This window comes from Lepisosteus oculatus, chromosome 2 (genome assembly GCF_040954835.1).
Source record: "Lepisosteus oculatus isolate fLepOcu1 chromosome 2, fLepOcu1.hap2, whole genome shotgun sequence".
NCBI lineage: Eukaryota > Metazoa > Chordata > Actinopteri > Semionotiformes > Lepisosteidae > Lepisosteus > Lepisosteus oculatus.
This window is the reverse complement of record NC_090697.1, coordinates 71,371,625-71,394,070: the sequence shown is the minus strand read 5'-3', so window position 1 is coordinate 71,394,070 and position 22,446 is coordinate 71,371,625. Positions and strand designations below refer to the sequence as shown.

Genomic DNA, 22,446 nt, shown 5'->3' with positions numbered 1-22,446 from the left:
AGGTTTACAAGCCACTGGAGTGGATCAGATTGTGCTGTGTCCTCATATACACCATTTACATACTTGTGTATAATTGATGGAATGGCTCTCTCGCTACTTGCAATTTTATGTAGTAAAAAAGGGCAGTAGTTTCTTTTTTCTTAAAGGTTTTATTGTGATTTTCAGTTCAAAGGTAGTATCATCACAGTTGGTTATATTCTTCATTAATTACATAGAATTATTAAGGTAAAGTCATCGTAAAATGAAAATGACTGTATAATACATATGGAAAATATGTTGCGATTGATTTTTAAATTGTGTTGAAATTTCCATTTAGGCCTCTGTGCTTTGTATATTACCCTTAACATTACACACAATCGCAAGAAACATTTTACTCATAGAATGTAGGTCCTTACATATCACTGCTGTTGAGAATTTGGCAGATTAAGTGCTTTTTGTTTAATTCATTTTTATGCTTTGTCCTGAATTGGGTAACTGGAAATCAGTCCGTTGTCAAAGACAAAAGTTAGCTTCCTATTGCAAAATTGGAGAGTAAGAAATAGAGGTCAGAATCAAACTTCTGTTTTAGAACAGTCTAATAATGACATATATAAAACTTATTAAATCCTACATTTTAATGTTAAACTTTATTGCATGATATTTTGCATAGTTTAACAGTATTCAGTTATTCTTGTCTGTTATACACAGTATATGCTGTGTGTGAATCTTGATATTGTGCTAATTTTGTCCAACTGAAAACATCTTTGCTCTTTGCTGAACTTATTTAATACTGCAATTATCATTCTTGAAAACCTGTAGGAAAAAATCAGAAAAAAGGCTTAGCTACCTTAAAAATTAATTGTATCAGCAATGTTTTTTTTCCAGTGTTTATCCTCTTTTATATTATGTTTTTGTCATTTTTAAGATGTGCTATCTATCTTTATCACGAGATAATCTAAAAACTAACCCTTAATATCCTTACCCGGTTTCCCCAATCAAACCATTGATGTCTAAATAAAATATCTGAAAGCACATCTATAGGGAAACATAACTAAATGCATGGATTATTTCAGAAAAGTAGTTGAGAAACGTCTGTTTGCAACAAACAGCAAGTAAGGTTAAAAAATCAGTATGGCAGAGGAGTCAGAAAACCTGCTAAAGAACATTTTTTTCTGTGGATACATTAGAAAAATGCAGCAGGTCTTTGTTGAGACCCAGTTTTTGTCCATTTCAATCAGTCTATTTCTTCTGGAACGACAGTGAGCATAATGTCCTCATTTCCTCGGCGCACCACCACAGAGAGCGTGCTACTGGACTTGACCGCTTCGCTCACATCCTCTGTGGTTTTCACAGATTGGTTGTTGATGCTGATAATCACATCGTGGTCCTTCATGCCAGAGCTAGGGGAAGAAACGACAACAGAAAGACGACTATGTTTACTAGGGGTCCTAGTTGATAGACCAGTCTTTGTGGAGGCCCGAGGGCTGTGCTGGCTGCACTGAGCACACAAACCCTGATCTCAACATGACACTGTGGAGGCACTGTCACTGAGTGGGCTCAAAGCTGCCCTGAGCTTCCCCTGAGCTCCAACAGCCGTGAATTACCATATCCTTCCTGCCTTTTGTTTTTTGTTTCAGCAGCTGAATGAAAATGTTTGGAAGACACTTAAAACTGAGCTTTCTGCTTCTTGGTTACAGCTGATCAACTGCTGTAAAGACTGTGTTTGGGCCAAGTGTACGTGGCCCGAGTTCAGTTTCAGACAGCCTAGGAAATCTGGATTCAGGAACATGGCATGCTCATTCACATTCTTTATATCTGCCTGCCATCCTTCTCCTTGCATTTTCCTTGATACCACTGTGCTTGGACTGACTCATTTCTCAATTCTGCCTACTGTGCTTGGACTGACTCATTTCTCAATTCTGCCTATCAGCGTTTGTTTACATACTTTTACCCAATTGCCAGCAAGTTTAATGAAAGGTTACAGTATGTTGTCACAGCAGCAGCTGCTGGAGCAGTAGCAGCATCTGCCTTATTTCCGGGAGTCAGAGGAATAAAAGCCGAAACTTTTTAAATTGGAGTACTGAAATGTGTCTTTTGGTAGATATTTTCTCATGTTTTCTAAAACTGAAATGGGCTGCCAAAGCCAACTGCTTATAAAAGTATTTTCTTTCCCCAAATGTAGCACTTTGTAATTGAATGGAAGAAACAAAACGAGAAAGCTCACTAAAAGTTTAAACCAGTTCCCCTGCGCTACTTTGCTTGGTCAAGTGATATTATCATAATTATTTTCTATAGCTTTTTATTTAGACTATGACTTGTATGTTATTTTCCTTTCAGCTTTAACAAATATAATAGCACGCTGTTTTTTCGACACTCCTGGCAGAAAGTCCAGTGGTCATAATGATCTATATTTATAAAGCAGAGAAGGACTGTTGTGATCCAACACACAAATACAATTAAAACGTAACTAGCCCACCACCACAAACTTCAGTTAGAGATAATGTTGGGCCTTTTGTGAATGAACAAAGAAGCACCTTAAATCAATCTCCATCTGGTAAGATCTGTTGGTGAAATATTGGAAAAACATCTCTGAGTCATATAGATGTGCTTCCAAACTTTTTGTAGGCTTGGGATTACTCTGCATGCTGTTTAGGGCCACTAGACAATATCCAGCAAAGCTGCCAACTGCTGATTTGAAGTACGAATCATAAAAAAGGCAGCTGGATTGGTGTCCTTGGCCTAATCTCTTCAGTGGGGGTCCAAGACAGCTGCTCAACCTAGCAGAATGTTGCAAATCTCTTTTGGTTTTTGGTTTTATCCAGTTGCCTCAAAAAACTAGTGAATAGGTTGAGTACATTCGTTTATCATTCATACATTCTCCTCAGCGTTCTGCTCTGTGTCTGTTATTTCACAACAACATTTGTCAGTGTGTGAGATTTAAAGCATGTATTGGCTATTGTTACAGTTGTACGCACTAATTTTTTTTAAAGTCTACAGCTGAGTAAAAAATTGAAAACCTAAAACCTTAGCTTATCTCTGCACCCAGAGAGAACAGATCATATTCTAGTCAATAACTAGGCGAGTTGAGAAGCATTTTCTTGATTTTCTACAGTATGTTGAATAAAAACGATATTTGAGGTCTGGGACTCTCACTATTCCTTACCTCGCTGCGGCTGTCCCTGGAATTACCTCAAACACATAGACTCCCATGCTTACATCTGGAAAATCCTTGTCCCGGTCCTTCAGCTCTCTAATTAAACTGAGGAATGCAGAAAATGCAAATCACTCAATCTCTGTGTTTTTGTTATGAGTTGTAGAATCTGTACCGGCCATATGCACATAATACAGTACCACTGCTGTCATAATGGAAGCTATCACATTATATGCAAGAACAAGTCAAAATGCGCTTCTAGTCTTCTGCCTTACTTTGGAGAAAGCTGCAGCATTCTGACTCCCATGTACTTCTTTTTGGGTAGCGTCTTCCCTGGAATTTAAACAAAAATCAACTGCACCAAAAGCAGGGGAAAGAGGATGTTTTTTCTGTTGGCATTATAAATGTATGTACTGTATTTTTTTGGTTATTCTTAACTATTCTGAGATGCTTCACAAAATCCAATTAACATTGGAATCAATGGCATTCGTTTTATTTTTAATGCCTCTCAGTATAAACTTAAATCTCTTTTTGTGGATCTCGTACTGTATTTCTACATTCTGTTACATTGTTATACAGTACCTGTCTGACTACTGGTGGTCTAGCTCACTAATGTAATAGTAATGAACTTTACATTACAGATTGTTTCTCATAACAAATCTCGTCATGTACAGTACAATGAAAATGAGGAAAACAGAAATCAAAGAATTAGACTTTACTTCATTCGAAAATAATTAATCTTAAAATCTATAGAAATTTCACTTTAAACATGCTTTAAGGTAAAGGTTGGAAACAGGAGCTCTGAATTCCTGATCTCAAAGAACTGTATTCTGCAACCTACAGTAGGTGAACAGCAGCAGAAGACTTTCACCTACAGTCAATCTTGTTGAGGGGACAAAGTCATAACCTAAGATGAGGCTAGGGGTGTAATTTATTTATTAGGTTAGGTGGAGAGATTCTTATCATGGCCTTAAAGTTCAAAACCTCTAATTTTGAAAATACCAGAGAAAGCGCTTTGTTAATCATACACTACAAATATGTATCACACATTTAGTTGCTTTATTAGAGGACTTATTTTGTAAACCATTTAACTAATTTTAGCATTTACTTGGAGTTTACAGGGTTAGTTGTGGTTTTATCTGTGGACTGTTTTTTTTTTGTTTTAAAAGTTAAAAATGCTTCAGCTTTGAGAGTTGCTACAGTCCCTCTTACCCTTTATCTGTCGATCATAGGATTCTGCGAGGAACTGGCGTATTCTATCTGAAGGGATTGCAAAGGATATGCCAGCTGTTACCTTCAAAGTATTTATTCCGATGACTTCACCATCCTTCAAATAAACAACAAAACATACTTTTACCAAAACTGATGCCGTCCTTGTTAGCTGATAAAACATAGTGCACTAAAATATGAGGAAAACATAGGTTGATTAGGATAAACTCACAAAACAGAAGAAAAGCTAAAAAAAAGCTTCAGAAAAATGTTAATTCTAGAATATTTTATCTGTAAAACACACAGTGTTCTAATGTTAATTGAGGGGACCAATTTGTTCCTTAATAGGGAGACAAATGTTGCTATTCTAGCACATCATCAGCTGTACATTTTCTGAAAATTGGTTCCTTAGGTTTTTATTTATCATTGTTCTGAATGAACCAATGTTTTAACTTCATCCAGATATCTTTTAAAAAGCCTGGTCTAAGAAAACAGAAATCTTAAATCTAGTATAATCTAATCTGATCATCATTTAACCACAGGGAAAATAAGGACCAAAGCCTCTGCTTGGATCAGTCCTGCTGCCTATTACCTAGATCTGACTGGTTCAATCTACACTGTGCCAGCTGGGAACTGTGGCTGGGTGTGCCACTTGCTGGTGTCCTAGACTTCAAGATAGACTCTCTTCTGAAGTTGCCATCTAATAGGAATTTGGCATTTTGTGTTTTAGAGAATGTACAATGTAGAATGAGTGTTGGCTCTTTTGTTCCTCCAGCTTGTACATTGCTGATTTCAAAACAAATGTTAAAATAGTGAGAGATGTGAAGCAGTTTAATGGAAAGGTATGCTTCAAGTTGTATATCTCACTACGAGTTTATTAGGATACTCTCTAAGAACTATTACCTGTATTGTACATCTGCCATAGCCTTGAGCGCAAAAGAGTAGTTAACAGAAAACATGACTGACTCCTGCTGTTGATGTGATGGATTCTGAATACTTAAAAAAATCAGTTCTTTAGCACTTACATCTCGCTTTTAACTGAAGTGAATTATATAAAAAACACAACTGGGTGTCTACTGAATTGCTGCCATTTGGAATATACAGTACTGTAGCTATCATTCTGCACCCGATTAGCACTTAGAAATCTTAATAGGAAAATCAGTGAAAAGTGAAAATGTGTACTCTGAGGCAATGAAAATAAATGCCTTACTCCAGCTGATCGGTTCCACAGCTGCTCATGGGAAGTATATATTATTAAATTTAATTCTTACACTCTCCTGTTAAAATACACTTTTACTAAGTAAATATTATATTTTTAGTAGTTCAGGCGGGGAGCTTCACAGCCGAAACATTGTTTTCTTTCTTCTCTTTTCAGCATGGAATAAACCTATAACTTGTTCCTTATATCTTTTAGTACTGTATATAGTATATTTTTGCACTACAACAGTACTTTATAACAACCTGTATTCCATTGTCAGGTTTGTTATTGTATTGTACGTAGGTGTTATACAGTATATAAGGAGTATATTTATAACAAATGTAAGAAGATTTATTAGCATGTAGCTTCAGTAAAGTTTTGAGGCCTTCCCATTACAAGACATTTAATATGTTAAACACCATTTTGACTGATTTTCACACTATAATATTTTTAATTAGAAGCCTTTAAAGAGCCCACTGGGTCTGTATAACAAGCAATTCTAACACCTGTTTGGTATTATGCAGCGTCACCCAAGAGATATTCCCAACCAAAACAAGAGGAACGATAACTTATTCCAGGAGATGATACAAAATGGTAGATTAGTCTTCCAAAAGAAATTCATTTTTGATTTGAGAACCAGAAACCTTGCTACAAATCTACACAAAACTCTGTCCTGCTATGTAATCACTTTGGGTATCTTGTGTCTTAAGACCTTTTAAGCAGAATAACAGATGTTTTCTGGTTTCAATCTGCTGTTATTGCAAGAGCCTTATATATACATTGAACAAATGCACTGGTTATCAAAATCATGCTAAAGAAGTCTAGTAATTAATAATTGATGTGGAGTGAAAAAAAGTTTTTTCTACAAAAATAAAAATTGAATTTAACTTTTAGTCAACACATAGATTCCCTTGTTGTTATTAAGTACTAAACATGAGCTGTGGCACCATAAATCAATTTCATGCTTTGAAATCTGCCAAAAGCACAAAGTGCTAAGTACAGGGTTGGGCATACTCTTATCATGCAGGTGATGTTATCTGCATTTTTTAAGATTTAGAACAGTTTAACTTTTGAAACAGAAAAATGCACAGAATGATTCATGTCCAACTCACAGAAATCACAGATGTTGTACTGTTTTTTTTGTAAATGTTCTTTACTGTCAATGCCTGCAAGGTAGAAAAAAATACTGTCCTTGAAGGATTTACTGTCAGACACTACAAAGAAATGACTCACTGCAGATATTTTAAATGTAATGGGACTTCCAAAATCTTACTTATTTTTCAATAATAAAACGAGTCAGATTTGATCCCTTCTTTGCCATCTTTGTTAATATAGTTGCCATCTGTTAAAAAGCATGTGTAGTGTTTTTTAAGAACCCCCTGTCAGTTAATTTCTTCATATATAACTAGGAGAGTACTTAGCTTCTAATAATGTTCACATTGACACAGACTCAGTAAGAAGTAGAATTAGGCTCTAATCCTTTGAGCTGTATTCAAAAGAAAGGATCATATATTAGCAGAAGACTCTTTGTAAATTTGCTTTTGTCCTTATTTGTGAGAAAAACTCTAAATACAACAAATATCTTTTACAAACAAAATCTGAAAGTCACACAAACTGTTTAAGATAACAATGTTTAAGATTACAATGAAGATATACGGTTTTAGGGTTTTAAAGCTAATTTAGTGTTATGTTCTTTCTGAAAGAGTAATATGAAATTGAAGTTTTTCGTATTGTATATCAAGTAATATATAAGGTTAAAAAATAAACACAACATTCTATTTTAATCTCCAGTCATATTGAAGGATTACTTTAATCACATCTCAGTTGAAGACTTCTCGTTGTGGACGAAAATGGTTAAATAATATTGAGATGTTCATAAACATAAAAGTAATCATTTCTATGTTTTACACGTTAGGTGTTTATGCTTCTCTTTTAGTTCTGAATATTCCAAAACGAAAGATGAAAGTAAAAGCATGGGGACACAATACTGTACTTCTCACACACTTAAAAGCACAATCATACAAGAAACGTATGTGTCTTGTGCTCCAATTTGGAATGTTAAACAATTTAGTATTCTAATCTTTTGTCCAGTTATCATAGAACTAGACATGCTAAAAACCATTCTGTCCTGAAAGAAGATGATCCAAATAGCTCCCAGGTTTATGTAATGGCAGAAAATTAAAACCCCAGCTCACAGAAAAGACAGTTGCAGGCCTTCTCACACTCCACATGTTTGCAGCTGGACTGCCCATAAAGGCAGCTTGTGCCCAAAAAGCAAGGTGTTTTTAATCCAAGACAGTCTTAAAACAACAGCTAGGAGAAACATTCCCAGCACAGTGTGTTTCTTTCCACCTTAATTTACAGTGAAATGTGGGTTGCCAGCACGATTTAGCAGAAAGGATTGTGCTGCTGTGATGTCGGATTTGACTGCGCCATCTGTCACTGCTTCTGAACTCCTGAACTGTTGGCGTGATGTTCAGAAACTTGAAAAAAGGGCATCAGTGTCTTGTCCTCTCCTAATGATTTAAATCCTTGAATCCTGAAAGAGTCCCTGGGTAATTTCTAAGTTGATAACCTCCATTACCTACTGTACCTTCCCTATTTATTCAGTTTTCGATTAACTCTGGTCTGCTAAACCAACATATTCCCTTCTGTCACAAAAATCAGTTAGGAGAAAGTATGTCAGAAAAATAATTCCCTGTTAAATTTGTCTAGATAACTCAGAAGCTATTTATGTTCAGTTGCTTTATACATTTTTTTTATTTTGCTGAATGTGAAGAAACGTCTAATGACATTTTTTTCTGATTAATCAGGAAAGGTGACCGCTTGCCAAGACTACATCAATATCACTTTAGCATGACCTTTGTAAGAGTGCTTAACCTGCATATTCACAAATCTTTCCTGTTGTCTAGAAGCAGTTGCCAATGTTACAGCAGCTGGTAAAACTAAATTCCACAATTAAGTGTGATTTACAGTCAGTTTCAATAAGTCGTGGTTTACTGGTATGTTGTAATGAAATTTTTCTTGCAATAATTCCACATAATAATTCCACAAAGTTTGAAAAGTTGTCGAAGGTATGCAAAGTTTAACTGAGTGTTTCAGAATATACAGTATGGTGTATGTTTAGAATTCAGATATGACATTTTTTTTTCCATTTCTTACCAAGTTAACCAGCGGTCCTCCTGAGTTCCCATACTGGAAGAGAATATAAAAACAATGTAACAGAGGCATGATATTTGATATACTCACATAGAAAAATTGTATCTCAAAGCAACATTTCTGGTTTTTGTTTCACTCTAATCTCCTTCAAGGGGAACTGCAGTCTCAATTTCTCAGACAGGTTATTAAATCTTGGTAACAAAATAAATGAAATGCCAGCATTGCAAAATTTCACAAATTCTAAATTAAGCACTAAATAGTGAACTTACTTGTGAAAGTACTATACTGTATAGTCGCTATTCTGTCCGGAGTTTGCAAAGATTGCGGCGTGAAATGGCTCACCCTGCTCACTACTCACTATAACGTACTGTACGAGAGGATAAGGACGGGTTGTGCAGCAGAAATTAAACGCAATCTGCATGTAGAGTTAACATGTTGTATTTTTTTGGCAACACTGTGTCAAAGGCGAGAGCAATATTTCTACTGGATTAAAAGAGATGTATTCACAAGCCTGCTTGTTTACAATGTGAAAGGGCCGCTTCTCCTCACTGGATGCTTGGCTGCCTAGTTCTGAATTGCAGAATCTGGCAATAGAATATAGTCTATTTCATTACATAAATTGGAGGTTTTGCATGTTACTGTGTACATTTTACTTTCATTGTGGTTTGAATTACACTCATCAATGCTGATTCTTTCAAACCCCAAAATATAAAAATTATATACAAAATATATACACCTAATGTGTAAAACGTGTTCCCCTTTAACTGCACCTTTGCTATTGTCATTTTTCTAAAGTCCTTAGAAGGATATAGATTAAAGAAATCTCTAAAACACTGCTATTCAACCTGCGGCCACTGTGCTTTATTTCACCATTTTGCGATAACCAGCTATAACCAATTCAATTATTTGAATTGATAATCAGCAGGATCAATATGGCCGATATGGAGATGAATGTAAAGGCCACAAGTTGAAGAGCCCTACTTTAAGACCTGCTTGATCCAGGATCTCCAGTACCAGATGGGTAATGCAATATGCAATATATAAAAAAAAAATATTTGGGGGAAATCGTCCAAAAAGAAAGCATTGAGGAGTTTGTGAACTGGTTGGTCTTGCAGGTTCAAGCTGAAATTCCCCAAGCCGTGGCAGTTTGCACCACCCCCTTGAAAACTCACATTGATGATGGCATCAGTCTGGATGTACTCCATGTCAGAGTCCTTCAGCCCCAGCTCTCGCCCCCCTCTCTGGGTGGTGCTGACAATGCCAGTGGTCACTGTATTCTGGAGAGAGAAGGGGCTTCCCACTGCCACCACAAACTCCCCTGGCCGCAGGTCAGCAGAACGTCCCAGTAGGAGCACTGGCAGGTGGCTCTAAATCACACAAGGCTCTGTATAAATTCTGGTTTTCCACTGTTGTAAATGGACAATCTTGGCATAGCAAAATTAGGGGGAACTGTGTTTTATTAATATTGTTAGGGTTTCCTTGTATATTGCAAATAAAAACAGGGAGGTACAGTACAGTATCTTTATTAATAAAGGATTTGTTACAAGGCAACACTTTATGTTATTTTCTAGCTGGTTTAAACAGATATATGAAGAATTAAGTCAGAAACCTACATTTCATATAACCTTTAATTCAAAAGGCAGGTGATACTCAAACTGCTTATTTATAGAACATGTCCTAGTCAACTACCCATTATTGATATGAAAAGACCTGTGACTCATCATGTAATACTATTTGAAAATATTGGCAAAGACGTATTTTGACATTGATATTGGTCTCAGGTGGGCAGGCTGTGAGATTGTGTGTTGTCCATTAGATTAGTCAATTTTCAGCAGTGTTGGAAAAACAATAAGAAGGGTCTGGTGTTGATTTTTGGTGGAAGGGTGGGATTTTTACAGTTTTTTTTAAAGCATTCTGGGGATCACATACACGAAGATGTGCAGTGAGCTGCCATGCTACCTCACCAGCTACTGCACTGACACTGACACTGTCTGATTTCTGGTAAATCACAGCAAACGACTGCCAGCTGGAGAATGCATCTTATCCGTAGCATAACTGTATAAAAGCTATATGTAAAATAAGAAGGCTCAAAAGCTTGTTTTAATTTTAACCAAATGTCTCTCAAGTCTCTAAAGAAACACCTTCACCTGCTTGGCTTGTCAATGCCTGTCTGCTCTTATTAGAGGAAAATGTGATTTTACTCCCTGAGTCTCATGCTTGTGGTTTATCAGGCCCGAGGGCCTGAAATCCCACTCAATCACTGCTAACAGTTCGATCCCCTGCTAGGAACTCGTGACAGTTTAATTGTCACAGATTGAAAGATTTCCTCATCATTAAAGTCACAGGGAGTTTTTCTCCTCTTCCCCAAAGTCATTGTAATATTAGAGTATTGATGGGGTTTTATTGTGCATAGAAATATAGAAGATCTATAAGGTGGCATCCTTATTTATATTACATTAAATTATTACATTCTTACTATTTTAAAAGAGTTAACAATATTTTGGGTGAAATTAAAAGAAAGACCAATTTATTCAATAATGTAACAAAAAATAATTTGCTAAATTGCAGAGATGGTCAAACTATCAACAACTTTGAAATAGCAGTGTTTCAAACCACTAGAAAAAGTACTTTCAGGACTTCAGAATGGAACAAAACAAAGAACAGTAACATACTGAACAAAAACAATATGCAAAATCTTCGAAGGACTGATTTCTTCTTCAAAGAACTGATTTAATAGACTGCTTTCAGTCTGACTGACCCTTGACTGACTGACATGACTATGTGACTTACGTCTGGTTCAATTTTAATGAGTGCGATGTCCAGTTTTTGGTCCACATCCTTGACCTTGGCATCATACTGGGCGCCACTCTTCAACTCTACTTTGATGCGCTGTTTATTGGTCAGAACGTGAGCATTGGTGACAATCCATCCATCCTCGGACACAATGAACCCTGAGCCACTTGACACAGGAATCTCCTGGTTGGTGAAGGGCAGTCTAAAAAGAAATGTATTTTAAAAGATCGATACCAATGCTAAAGTTTTGTACTTCTTTATGTACTTTACTGCAGGCACAATTATGCTTGTGTGCAAACACACACAGAGATACAGTATACGGTAGGTTAACAAATACCATGTTATAAACTACATGTACTAAGTATCCTATACTGTATACTGTATTCATTTCAGTTTTTGAATTATTGAATAACATTGTTTAAAGTTAGCCATGAGCCTTAGCAAGACAAGCAGACTGAAACACTGACCCTGAAGGTTTAAACAGGGGCCAGTATGTATGCATATGACTAGTCATTCTAGAAATTTTAGTTTATAGAGGGAGACATAATAATCATAGAAATGGAAGACTGTATTTAAGCATGGAAATTAGTTTTGTTTTAGGTTTGAATTTCTTTGATTTGTTATGCCATAAAATCTGTCCCAGTCATTGAAGCTTGGAAACAGCCAGGGATACCAAAGCCTATGCAGACCAGTCTCAGATATTATTTAAAATGCTATATTTCAGCAGTTATTGTATCTTCATTTTTAAAAGTCCTTTTTTGTCCACAGTTTTTGTGAAAGTTAGGAAGCGGCATAGCAGTATTGCCTATAAAATTACTTTAAGGTTTGGTTTTGGTTTTTGGTTTGGTTTTGATTTTTGGGGGATTGAATGAGCTAAAATATTAAGAACTTGATTTCATTCCATTTACTGTACATGAACCGTATTGTTTCAGATCCTTGAAGAAAGTTTGAGTTAATGTTAAAGTTTGATGATACTTAATGTGATGCACTCAACCCTGTGCACTGTGGTCAGTCAGCTAATTTATGGGATCCATTTTATTGAATAGGCAGCTGGAATAACCAAAGAGTTAATGATATGAGCCATGGCAGTCTCTTGAGCTACACACGGGGATTGCACTGTAAACTTCAAAATGGCTTGTCCAGGTCTATTTTAAATTGACTGGCATTAAATTATTAGGATATTTATTCATTATATCAGTTCTTTACCCCAGAGCCACAGCTTACCGACGGAACAGTTCCAGATGTACCACAGCTGGGGCAATCTTATCCACCACATCAGCGATGAAGTTGAACTTGTACCGGAGACTATCAGGATTCTGGGGACCTGGGCATGAGAATCATGTGCAGATTTTAATTACAGTACATGTTGAATGAAAAGGTGTGGGACCACTACAAGAATGGATTAAAAATAGGAACATTTCCTATGTCCATTTAGAATCCTGGGAGACAGGGTAATTTATTCTTTCTTGTAGTTTCTAGAAATGTTTGTTTTATTTTTTAAGCCCATTGTCTCATTGGACACCTTAACATGCCCTGCGGGGGAACTTCATATTAGACAGATCATTTAGAAAATATGTTTCACTTTGTATTAGAAGACCAGAACACTGTAAGAAACATTACACTTGAGATGAGTAACAGAGATTCTCATATTTCTAGTTTGGTAATTTACAGTATGTGTTGTACAGTTCATCCATGTTTTCATCTTAGAAAAAGAAAATAATGCTCTGTTTGTACCAGTGAAGAGTCTTTTATTATTAAGATATTTGTTAGAAATGTACAGTATGGTAATTATTTAAGATGCTCCAGAAGCTTGTTTGAGAGAGGTCTGCAGTTTCCAAATCACAAGTGCGTAAAGTTTTGCCAGACTAAATAGAATTCAAAACATACTGTACAGTTTGAAGTGTTGCAGCAGAGCAGACTGTTGGTTTTGGCATGACATGTTGCTTTCAATATGCAAATCAGCTTGGCCAAGAAATCCCAACATGATTGCAAGGGAAAAAAAAGCAAAAACAGAGGCTTTTTTACAGAGGTGCCTATTAAAGGGAGTGAATCTCATGATAACTTATTCTTTTAACAAAGAGAATTTTGGCTTTTTTCAATGTGATCAAACATATCTTGTAAAACCAAATTCATTGCAAGAGATCCAAAGCTGAGGTAGAACTCTTTCATTGAGCTGTCAATGGAAAATTGAAAGCATTCAGAGTGACGCAGTGTCTTTTAATTTTGTGCTTCAATTAATAAACTCAATAGATCTTTCATTCTGGCCCTGTGGGGTTTCACTGGAAATTCACACACTGAAGAAATAAGGTGTGTTTAGACACAGAGTGCAATAATTGTCCAAACGTACATTTTTTGTTTTTAACACAGCCTTTAAGTGTTAGATTTCAGAATTGTTATCTTTTATGTTAACTGCTTTTTGATATTTACTGTATATGCAATGGATTTTAAGTCATTTAATAAGGATTGCTTAGTAGAAAAGGGAATTCAAAGTTGATCTACACTATTTCCTATTTGGATATTTACAGTATGACTTAAACATCAGCAGACACAAACAGCTGCCAATACAAGCACAATTTAGTGTGATTCTCCAGTATTCTGTAATGCTGATCAGTTTGAGTAATATTTTGGAAATAGGCATCATAGTTAGGTAATGAAAACCCAATTATAAGCGATAGACTGTTATAGGTTGGCAAAATGTGATGGTACTGTCCCAGGAAATTGATAAAAACACCAGTTTAATTGACATACTGTACAGTACAGTAAATGTACTGTAACAGATTAAAGTTAGGGGTGACTCTTTCTAACACAAATTCGACTCAGAAAGCATGAGAAACAGTTATGATGAATAAAACTTTTGCAGAAGGGGAACTGACTTAAATTGTCTAAACTGGCTGGTTTAGATGTGTTTTTACATTAATTAGGAAGGTCTTTCTCATTGTAAGTGTGTTTCCGATAAACAAAAATATGATATTACATGCTGTTCCAAAACATGAGTTCTGTAGTTTATGGAGACAAAAATCTTTGCTTCTTTCTTCTTATTTTGACCTCTAGCATATGTAAGACAACAAGAAACATAATTTATGGGTGAAGAATTAATGAACTCTGTAAGGTTAAATTTACTTTTGGTAAACATATTTCAAAATCCATCATTTCTTTTGTATGGAATGAAGTTTATGTCTTCAATCTGTTTATACTGTATATTGACACTTGGGTGCTTGGCAAAATACAGCTGTTTTGCCCTGCTGTGAAAATGCCTTTCCAGACCACTGTAAAAATTTGTTTTCTATTGACTTATCTGCAAAAATAAATACATAATCAGTATACATATATATGTATACACATTCAGTTTTAGTAGAAACCAATTCTGTTCTTGATAGATATGCACACTGCATTCCAGTGTGTAAAATCAAGCCAAGTCTTGTTTCGGCAGCTGAGTTTGATGTTAGGGAGGGAGATATGCAAACTCTATCTCCTTGCTCCATGCATTCTGTCCCTCCAGGCTCTTGAGTCAGACTGCTGCAGAACCTTTGGCAAGACTGCCTGAGTACCTGGGGTTCTGATAAGTAGAGTTAAAGATTTCAGCATACAGATTTTACTTTAAGTATTGCAGTACGTGCAAAGCGGGCATCAGGACTATCAGAATCAACAGCATTGCTGTTCATGTTATTTTTACTAAAATGTTTATTTTATTATAACCAGGTTGCGAAACCCAATAATATTGTCTATACTATACCAGAAAGCTGTTTTACACGTGAACTTCAAAGGGTTCTTAATAATAAGGGAAGAAGGGAAAGGAATACAAAATAAGACTCTAGATAAAAATGGCCTATTATAATTAAGCACTATTTTCAAAGAGACTGCTTAATGAAGTAAAGTGTTTCGCAGATTTAATAAGAATCTACATGGAAATTGAGAATATTTGACATGCCAGTCCTTAAGGAAAGATTCAATTCACATCAGCTGACATTTATTGACATAAATAACATTTTTTGCGTTTTCCTTCTAGTAACTTTTAACTACTTTTAAATAGAGAGACATATTAATGGTCTACAGTACCACCAGCATCACCCATCTCTGCACTTCATGCCCCATTGACTGTGATGTCAACATGTCCAATGGGCTCACATGGAAATGGAAATGGCCATCACGCCATATCTCACGATTTGTCTTCCAGCATGCCAAATACTTTTTCATCTTTTGAAATCTAAGTAATGAGAAGCAAGTAATGTAAGCACAGTTTGAGACCCCTAGGTGTGTTGGTTAAAGAGTAAAAGGCAAAGAATTGGTAAACTCCCTCATTGTCTCTTCAGGGTACAGAGGCTCGCTTACACTCATGATCGGCTTCCAGAACACAAAGTTACCAAACTGCTTTGTTGCTAGTCAACATCAAGGAGAAACTCGGCTCCTGGATGGAGCTGGCAGCAGCACAGGTTTTATTAAGAGACGTAATATTACATGATGAGAGGAATAAAAAAATTGATGTTATTGATGTCCACAGCAATCTGGTCCATTTCAGCTTTTTCAGTCTCAGGCATTTGTAGAGATTATATTAATGAAAATGAAACATAAAGGACTATACCTGTATCTAATATTTAAACCTCACGTTTGTCTTTTAAAATGAATTTAAATGTAATGACAGAACAAGACCTCGGTAACACCTGTTGCTGTCTTCTGTAGCAATTTGTAAAATCTGAAAGAAACTAACTGTTATGCATTAGGAGTTTGGGCATTTTCACCTATGACATCTTCTCTGTCACCTGGTCTAGTTTCGAAGTGAGTTGAATTTATTCACACCCCCAAACAAGGAAAGATGATACTGTAACGCATACGGCCGACAGGCATTGTGTAAGAGCTGGCTTACCAGAGCGGTGACGTCGCCGCCCTTCCCTGTGATAGCAGGACTACAGCTACTGGGCTGTAGGGGGATCTCTCTTTGGCTCACCCGGCTGGGTCCCTGCTGAGTGACGCAGGAGTCCCGGGTTCGAGCCCCCAAAGGTGTGGGGCCGACCTAATGTGGCAAGAGCGCCCGCCTGAGCCCATGTTGCGTTACATTGGTGTCAGAAGCGGGGTGGGATAGCCCTTCGCCAGGGACGGCGATTTAAGCGGGGGAGAGTGTAACGCTTACGGCCGACAGGCACTGTGTGTAAGAGCCAGCTTACCAGAGAGGTGACGTCACTGCCTTTCCTTGTGATAGCAGGACCACAGCTACTGGGCTGTAGAGAGATCTCTCTTTGGCTCACCGGGCTGGGTCCCTGCTGAGTGACGCGGGAGTCCCGGGATCGAGCCCCCGACGGTGGGGGGCTGACCTAATGCAGCAAGGGCGCCCACCTGAGCCCCCGTTGCGTTACATTGGTGTCAGAAGCGGGGTGGGATAGCTACTGGCTCACCGGGCTGGGTCCCTGCTGAGTGACGCGGGAGTCCCGGGTTTGAGCCCCCGGCGGTGCGGGGCCGACCTAATGCGGCAAGGGCGCCCGCCTGAACCCCCGTTGCGTTACAATACTAATGTTTCATGTGTGCATTTTGTTCGCTTAAAAAAGAAAACGGGGTTAGGTTTAAACACAGTACAGTGCAATAAATAAATCAACATTTTGCAAAGCCACAGCCAAAGAGAATGACAAATTAAGTGTTTAAATCTTTATCTAGCTGTTGTTCCAGGTTGCAGTGCATAGATGTACTTCTTTCATAGTTTAGATAAATCCTAGTTTGGATACTTCTGAGTATCTGAGGCAGGTATCAGCCTCTGCTAGAATTTTTCACACAGTAAAAATCGGATAAATTATTGCTTTTTGGCATAATGTGTGACTAGATTATCTTTGCCTGATTTTCTACAATCACATTGTAAGGGATCCTGAATGTTCAGAAGTATTCTGATTACAAATAAAATTCAGTCCTTCAAATGTTAAGTGCATTTTTTGAAATTTTGAATTTTCCTGTGGCTGAAAGTTTGATGATAAGAATGCTGAACAAGTACAATTACTGTATAATACAGGATTTGTTTGTATTCTGTATGTACTGTATATTTGAAGTTCCATTTTAAATAAGTAACTACTGTAACAACACGTTGTCGAAATAGCAGTGCCAGAAACTTCGGTAAACAGACCTAGCATTCTATTTTTTTAATTTAAAAATAGATAGAAATGTGAAGCTTCTTTATAAAAAAAATGCTACACATTATAATTAATTAATGCATAAAACTGACGTGAAACTTATATTTCTATTTTCCTATTTATCGCCAATGAAATTATATTCTATGTTCTATATTCAAGACCTTGTTGAAACGTCCTGGTTCACTTACCAGAATCGCAGGGACTCTTCTGAATGAGGATTACCGGAGGGGTTTGGTTTAGCTCAGCTCTTCTGTTCTCGGCTCTCAGTCGGCAGATGCTGGGATATGTCCTTCCATCGCTGCCGCAGACCGGTTCGGTGGCAGCGCAGACGCATGTACCTCGGTGCCTGCGCTTCCCTGGTGGGTAGACGCACACCATCCCCTCGCCACAGGTCCCCAAACCGCGTCCGCCACAGAGGTCTCCTTCTCCCGCTGCGCAGATGTCGCAGCACCCGCAGTCGTCTTTCACCTCCCCGTAGAAGCACGAATCCGGGACTGGGGGGCAGCGGGAAATATCACATATCTCCGGGCAAAGCGTTTGCCTTTTCTTTAATAAACGTGCATGAACCACAGATGTTAAAAGGATAAGGGCCAACAGCTTGATCGTCATGTTGAGAGGTGTCTGAGAACAGTTTTTGTCTGAATCGCAAAAAGAAACGTCGTTTGAATATATGTCATCAAAATAAAATATCGACTGACTTATTGTTTTGGGTGGAACGAGTCCTCAGTTCTTAGATTTAAATTTATGTAATCCATTCTGAGCAGCAAGTTAAACAGAATATATTTCACAGCGGCACAGACCTTTCCAGTTAAAAGGTTACAAGTCTAAAATAAAGTGGAAAAAGTTTTATTTGGATGAAACAATAAAAAAAGTTTCACTTCAAGCCGACAAACCTAATGATTAGTTTGCGATGTGGAGTACCATAATCACAGTTTTTCTAACAAGTCTTTCTGAATTCTGTTTTCGTCTGCTTTGACTTTGAGACTCTCTTCAAAGCCCTTAAAACGACCTCGGCAAGGTCTCTCGGAATGCAGGAATTAAACTTGCTTTCCAAGTTCTTTACGTACTGTATGTGTAGTACCGGTGGGAGGATGTCTAGAAACCGTATTACGACCTGTCCACGAATAGGGGAGATAACGCTTCATTGTTAACTGTACCCTCAGTTTGGAGATGGTACATTTACATATCGTTAATAACAGAACGCATTAAAATTAAAGTACGTAATTTCTGAGAAATTTACTGACTCGTGGTCATTTTAAAAAAAACTAAAATAGTACTACAGACGTTTTTTTCCCAAAAGAATGTACTGTACATTAACGACAGTGGGAAGACATACCATATAAGAGCAACACATAACACATCCATTTTTAGATGCATGTACAGTATTTAAATGCTAGAAGCAAAAGGAGAAAAAATGGAAATCTAGGCTACTGTGTTATCAGAAAACAATGAAATTATAGGAATAATTCATGGTTGGGGAGATGACAGGGTCAAATATAAAATTAATGGGTACACCTTTTTGCAAAGACAGGCAGGATAGCTAACTTACAGAGTGCAGAATTGAAATAGGAGGGTACAGGCAGTTCAGTATGTCTATGGGTTAAACCTGAAAAGTAATGCTAAGGCCCTGACAATGTAATATTGATTGCCTAATGTACAAATAGGCACAACTATATTACTTTATGATGTGATCAGGAAAGTATGTACAGTAATAATGATATTCTGATATCAGATATCCAGATATTGATATTGATAGATTCAGGTTCAGACATTGTAATGAGGGTTGCTGAAGCTAAAACTGTTGTGGTTAATGGTTGATTCTTAACTAAGGTTGTTAAACGTACCAACTAGAGAAGATATTGACTAAATCATTTTAGATAACAAGGATATACTGTACTGTAATAAATGTAATAGAACCACTGGGATAATGCAAGCTCAATACAAATACCTTTCGGTCTGTGTTTTAAATGTCTAACACAAGTTTAAATTGAGGGTTTATTAAATATGTTCTATTGTTTTAAGTTGTAACTTTAGCAGTCTTCTTAAACAGTGTACACTTTTTAGGTACTTTTTGTATTTAAAAACTATTCTTAATTTTTATATGCTTTTATCTGACACCTCTGTTTTCTCCTCCTTGTTGAAGCAGCTCCCTTCAAGCCTTGATCTCCTTAAACAATGAGTTCTCATCATCCTTGCCTGGTAACATGCCGTAGTTTTGCTGTGCTGTGTTTTTTAACATTGACAAAGTGGTTGTGAATCTGTATATCTCTGAGTCACTTCTGATTCAGCCCAGTGTAAAAATAATAAGACATAAAGAGCTGCCAATAGAATTTGCCAAATAAAGAGCTGAAGAATCCAATGAATGAGAAAGTTTTTACTGTTGATTGTGGAAAAAGTCAACATTTAGATGAAGAAAAAAAAAATGATCTTTTTTTTAAACATGTGCACACATGCCAGGTCAAAACTACCTTTTTCTCTGAAGCAGTGAGGCAGTTATACAGTATATTGCCAAATACATTGCTGAAGGTAAAATACTCTGCAAATCTGTCAAATTCAAGAATTTCAACATGATTAACCCACTGAGACAGGGTCCTGAATGTGAGGGATTAAGGCGTAACTGAGTTGCTTAATTAGATTAATATAACCATTTTCTTCTAATGTCTATCTGTTTATATACAGAGACAGAAAAACTGCTGGATTTTTGTCCTGAATGAAGACGAAAAAGGGGAAATAAAAGCGGACTCCTTGTTGGGCTATATCTGTAGACAAAATACTAGGCCATTGTGAAAATGTCTTCTTATGTACTAAATCTCTAGGTATCTGGTCACTTAACGCATTTGTTGCTGAAGCTGGGATTTCATTGTCTATTTTTTAACAAAGAACTAGTGCAATGTTCATATATAAATAACTTAATTTGTCTAATAGCTTTTACAGTATATCTGACCTTATCCAACCAACTGCCAAAAATCTTAATCTTTTCTTTTATTGGGGAGAAGTGCTACAGTATATAGATATTGCAATATCTTCATATTTTTCATTCCATGAATATTTCACAACCCATGATGACCCTTTTATTCCTCTGCATGTATCGCACGTACAGTACCTTGTTTACTCACAGTACTACTGTCAAACCTAATTGCCTCGTTTTATCTTTTAAGAAGACTTACAAGAATGGATCGTGGTTTTGCCTTCCAATACAGAAATATACACTGAAGCTCAAGGCCAGAATCAATCATGACCGTAGAGCTTTGAGGCAGTGGAACAGACTTCCACACTGCTGTACTGCCTCACTGTGTGATATTGAACCAACGATTTCAACGTAGTTTGATTGTTCTTTTGTAGCTGAGACTATGAATATTGCATAAGAGCTGCAAAATAAATTCGATAAATATAAGATAAATTAAAGTTTCAGTTTCAAGCAAACTCCTTGTGTGATGGGCATGTTAACTCTCATGTGTGACATCGCTTTACATTTTAGTAGTGTACAGTTTGGCCAACTTTTTTTGTGGATCCGGGAGCACCGTATAGAACTTTTTACAAAGAAGCTGTCTTCTTTACACCCGGTCTCTGCAATGTGCTGCTGAAAATCTCATTTGACACGTTTGTTGTGTATATCACTCTGGTGCAGTACTCTTTGTACTGGAGTTCCTAGATTATTGGATACAGCGAACGTGTCACAGACATTGAAAACGTGATTCCTTTGAGCTGTTACATATTGAGATGTTCCCAAGTCAAGAAGATCTTTTCACAGCCAGGTCTCTCCAATCTCGTCTTTATTGGAAAGCTAACACAGTCATTCATATACAGGACACTGTTTTCATTTGGTGTAACATGTTTAATATAAATTGTATTTTTATGAAGAGGATTTGATTTATTTGTGAAATATGCAGGTGTTTCACCAGTGTATATTGTTAGTGGTATTGGCATGAGATGATATGAAGACAAATGTGATGTAATTGAGACAAATTGTGAAGGGCTATTGAATATAATAAAACCATGAATACAGTATGTTTTCTTTAACCCTCTGATATTAATAAGGACATTAGGTATAGTAATTCCTCTACAGCAGCTGTGCCTGGTCATTTTGTACATTGATCATTCCTAAAACTCTGGACAGGAGGGTTTTTATCAAGTCTTGTACAGTACCTATGAACTGGTTCAAGTAGGTAGCTGTGTCAGGATGCAAAGGCTGCAAAGGAATGGGTTAAGTTTTATTCCATGCTGAAAAGAAAAAGAGACCGAAACATTTTTGAATGACAGCAGAAGAAGGCTCCGCAGCCAAAACGTTATGTCTCTTTTCTTTTATGCATGGAATAAACCTTTACCTGTTTCTTTGTACCTATGAACTAGGCCTCTATTTTCAAATACTGTAGCACTTTAAAAATTCAAAAGCAATCAAGACCTTCAAATTATTTAGACAGTCTAAAAAATCTAGTTGTATTGTGTCAAGGCATTGGTGCTAAAAGAAAGGATACAAACTCTGAGTTAGTTTTACAATACATTATTTATAGAGTTTGGTAGAATGCAGTGCTATAACAAATTCCAATACCTCTTACACACATGTTATGTCATTTGCACATCACATATCCCTGTAAAGCATTATGTGTGTGATTATAACATCTTGTGTAGCAGTTATATTGGGGTTATGGAGCCATTATGTAAGGATTACTGATTTTTCTTGTGTACTCTTGAGATGTTTGTAAACAAACTAGTTACGCGCATGAAACCCACCACATCTATTTTAGATCCCATTCCCACCACTTTATTCCAGTCCTGTTTCTCTTCTCTCTGTCCCATTGTCCTCAATATAATACATGAATCCTTGAGCACCGGCATTGTACCAACGGTCC

General features: G+C 36.9%; 1 protein-coding gene across 2 annotated transcripts; it reads right to left on the bottom strand.

Moving 5' to 3' along the window:
• Positions 1-607: 607 nt before the first annotated feature.
• Positions 608-18,671, bottom strand: htra4 (HtrA serine peptidase 4). 2 transcript variants are annotated; one of them, XM_006625319.3, is made up of 9 exons: positions 17,785-18,670; positions 12,714-12,813; positions 11,487-11,691; positions 9,869-10,063; positions 8,700-8,732; positions 4,343-4,457; positions 3,406-3,463; positions 3,143-3,238; positions 608-1,379 (listed from the first exon to the last, which is right to left on the bottom strand). In XM_006625319.3, exons 1-9 carry the CDS (start codon positions 18,203-18,205, stop codon positions 1,214-1,216), a joined length of 1,389 nt encoding a protein of 462 aa, XP_006625382.1. In that variant the 5' UTR covers positions 18,206-18,670; the 3' UTR covers positions 608-1,213. The 2 variants fall into 2 exon arrangements, with proteins under 2 accessions (XP_006625382.1, XP_069038685.1); XM_069182584.1 differs by lacking the exon at positions 3,143-3,238 and having other exon boundaries at positions 17,785-18,671.
• Between the last annotated feature and the right edge of the window lie 3,775 nt (positions 18,672-22,446).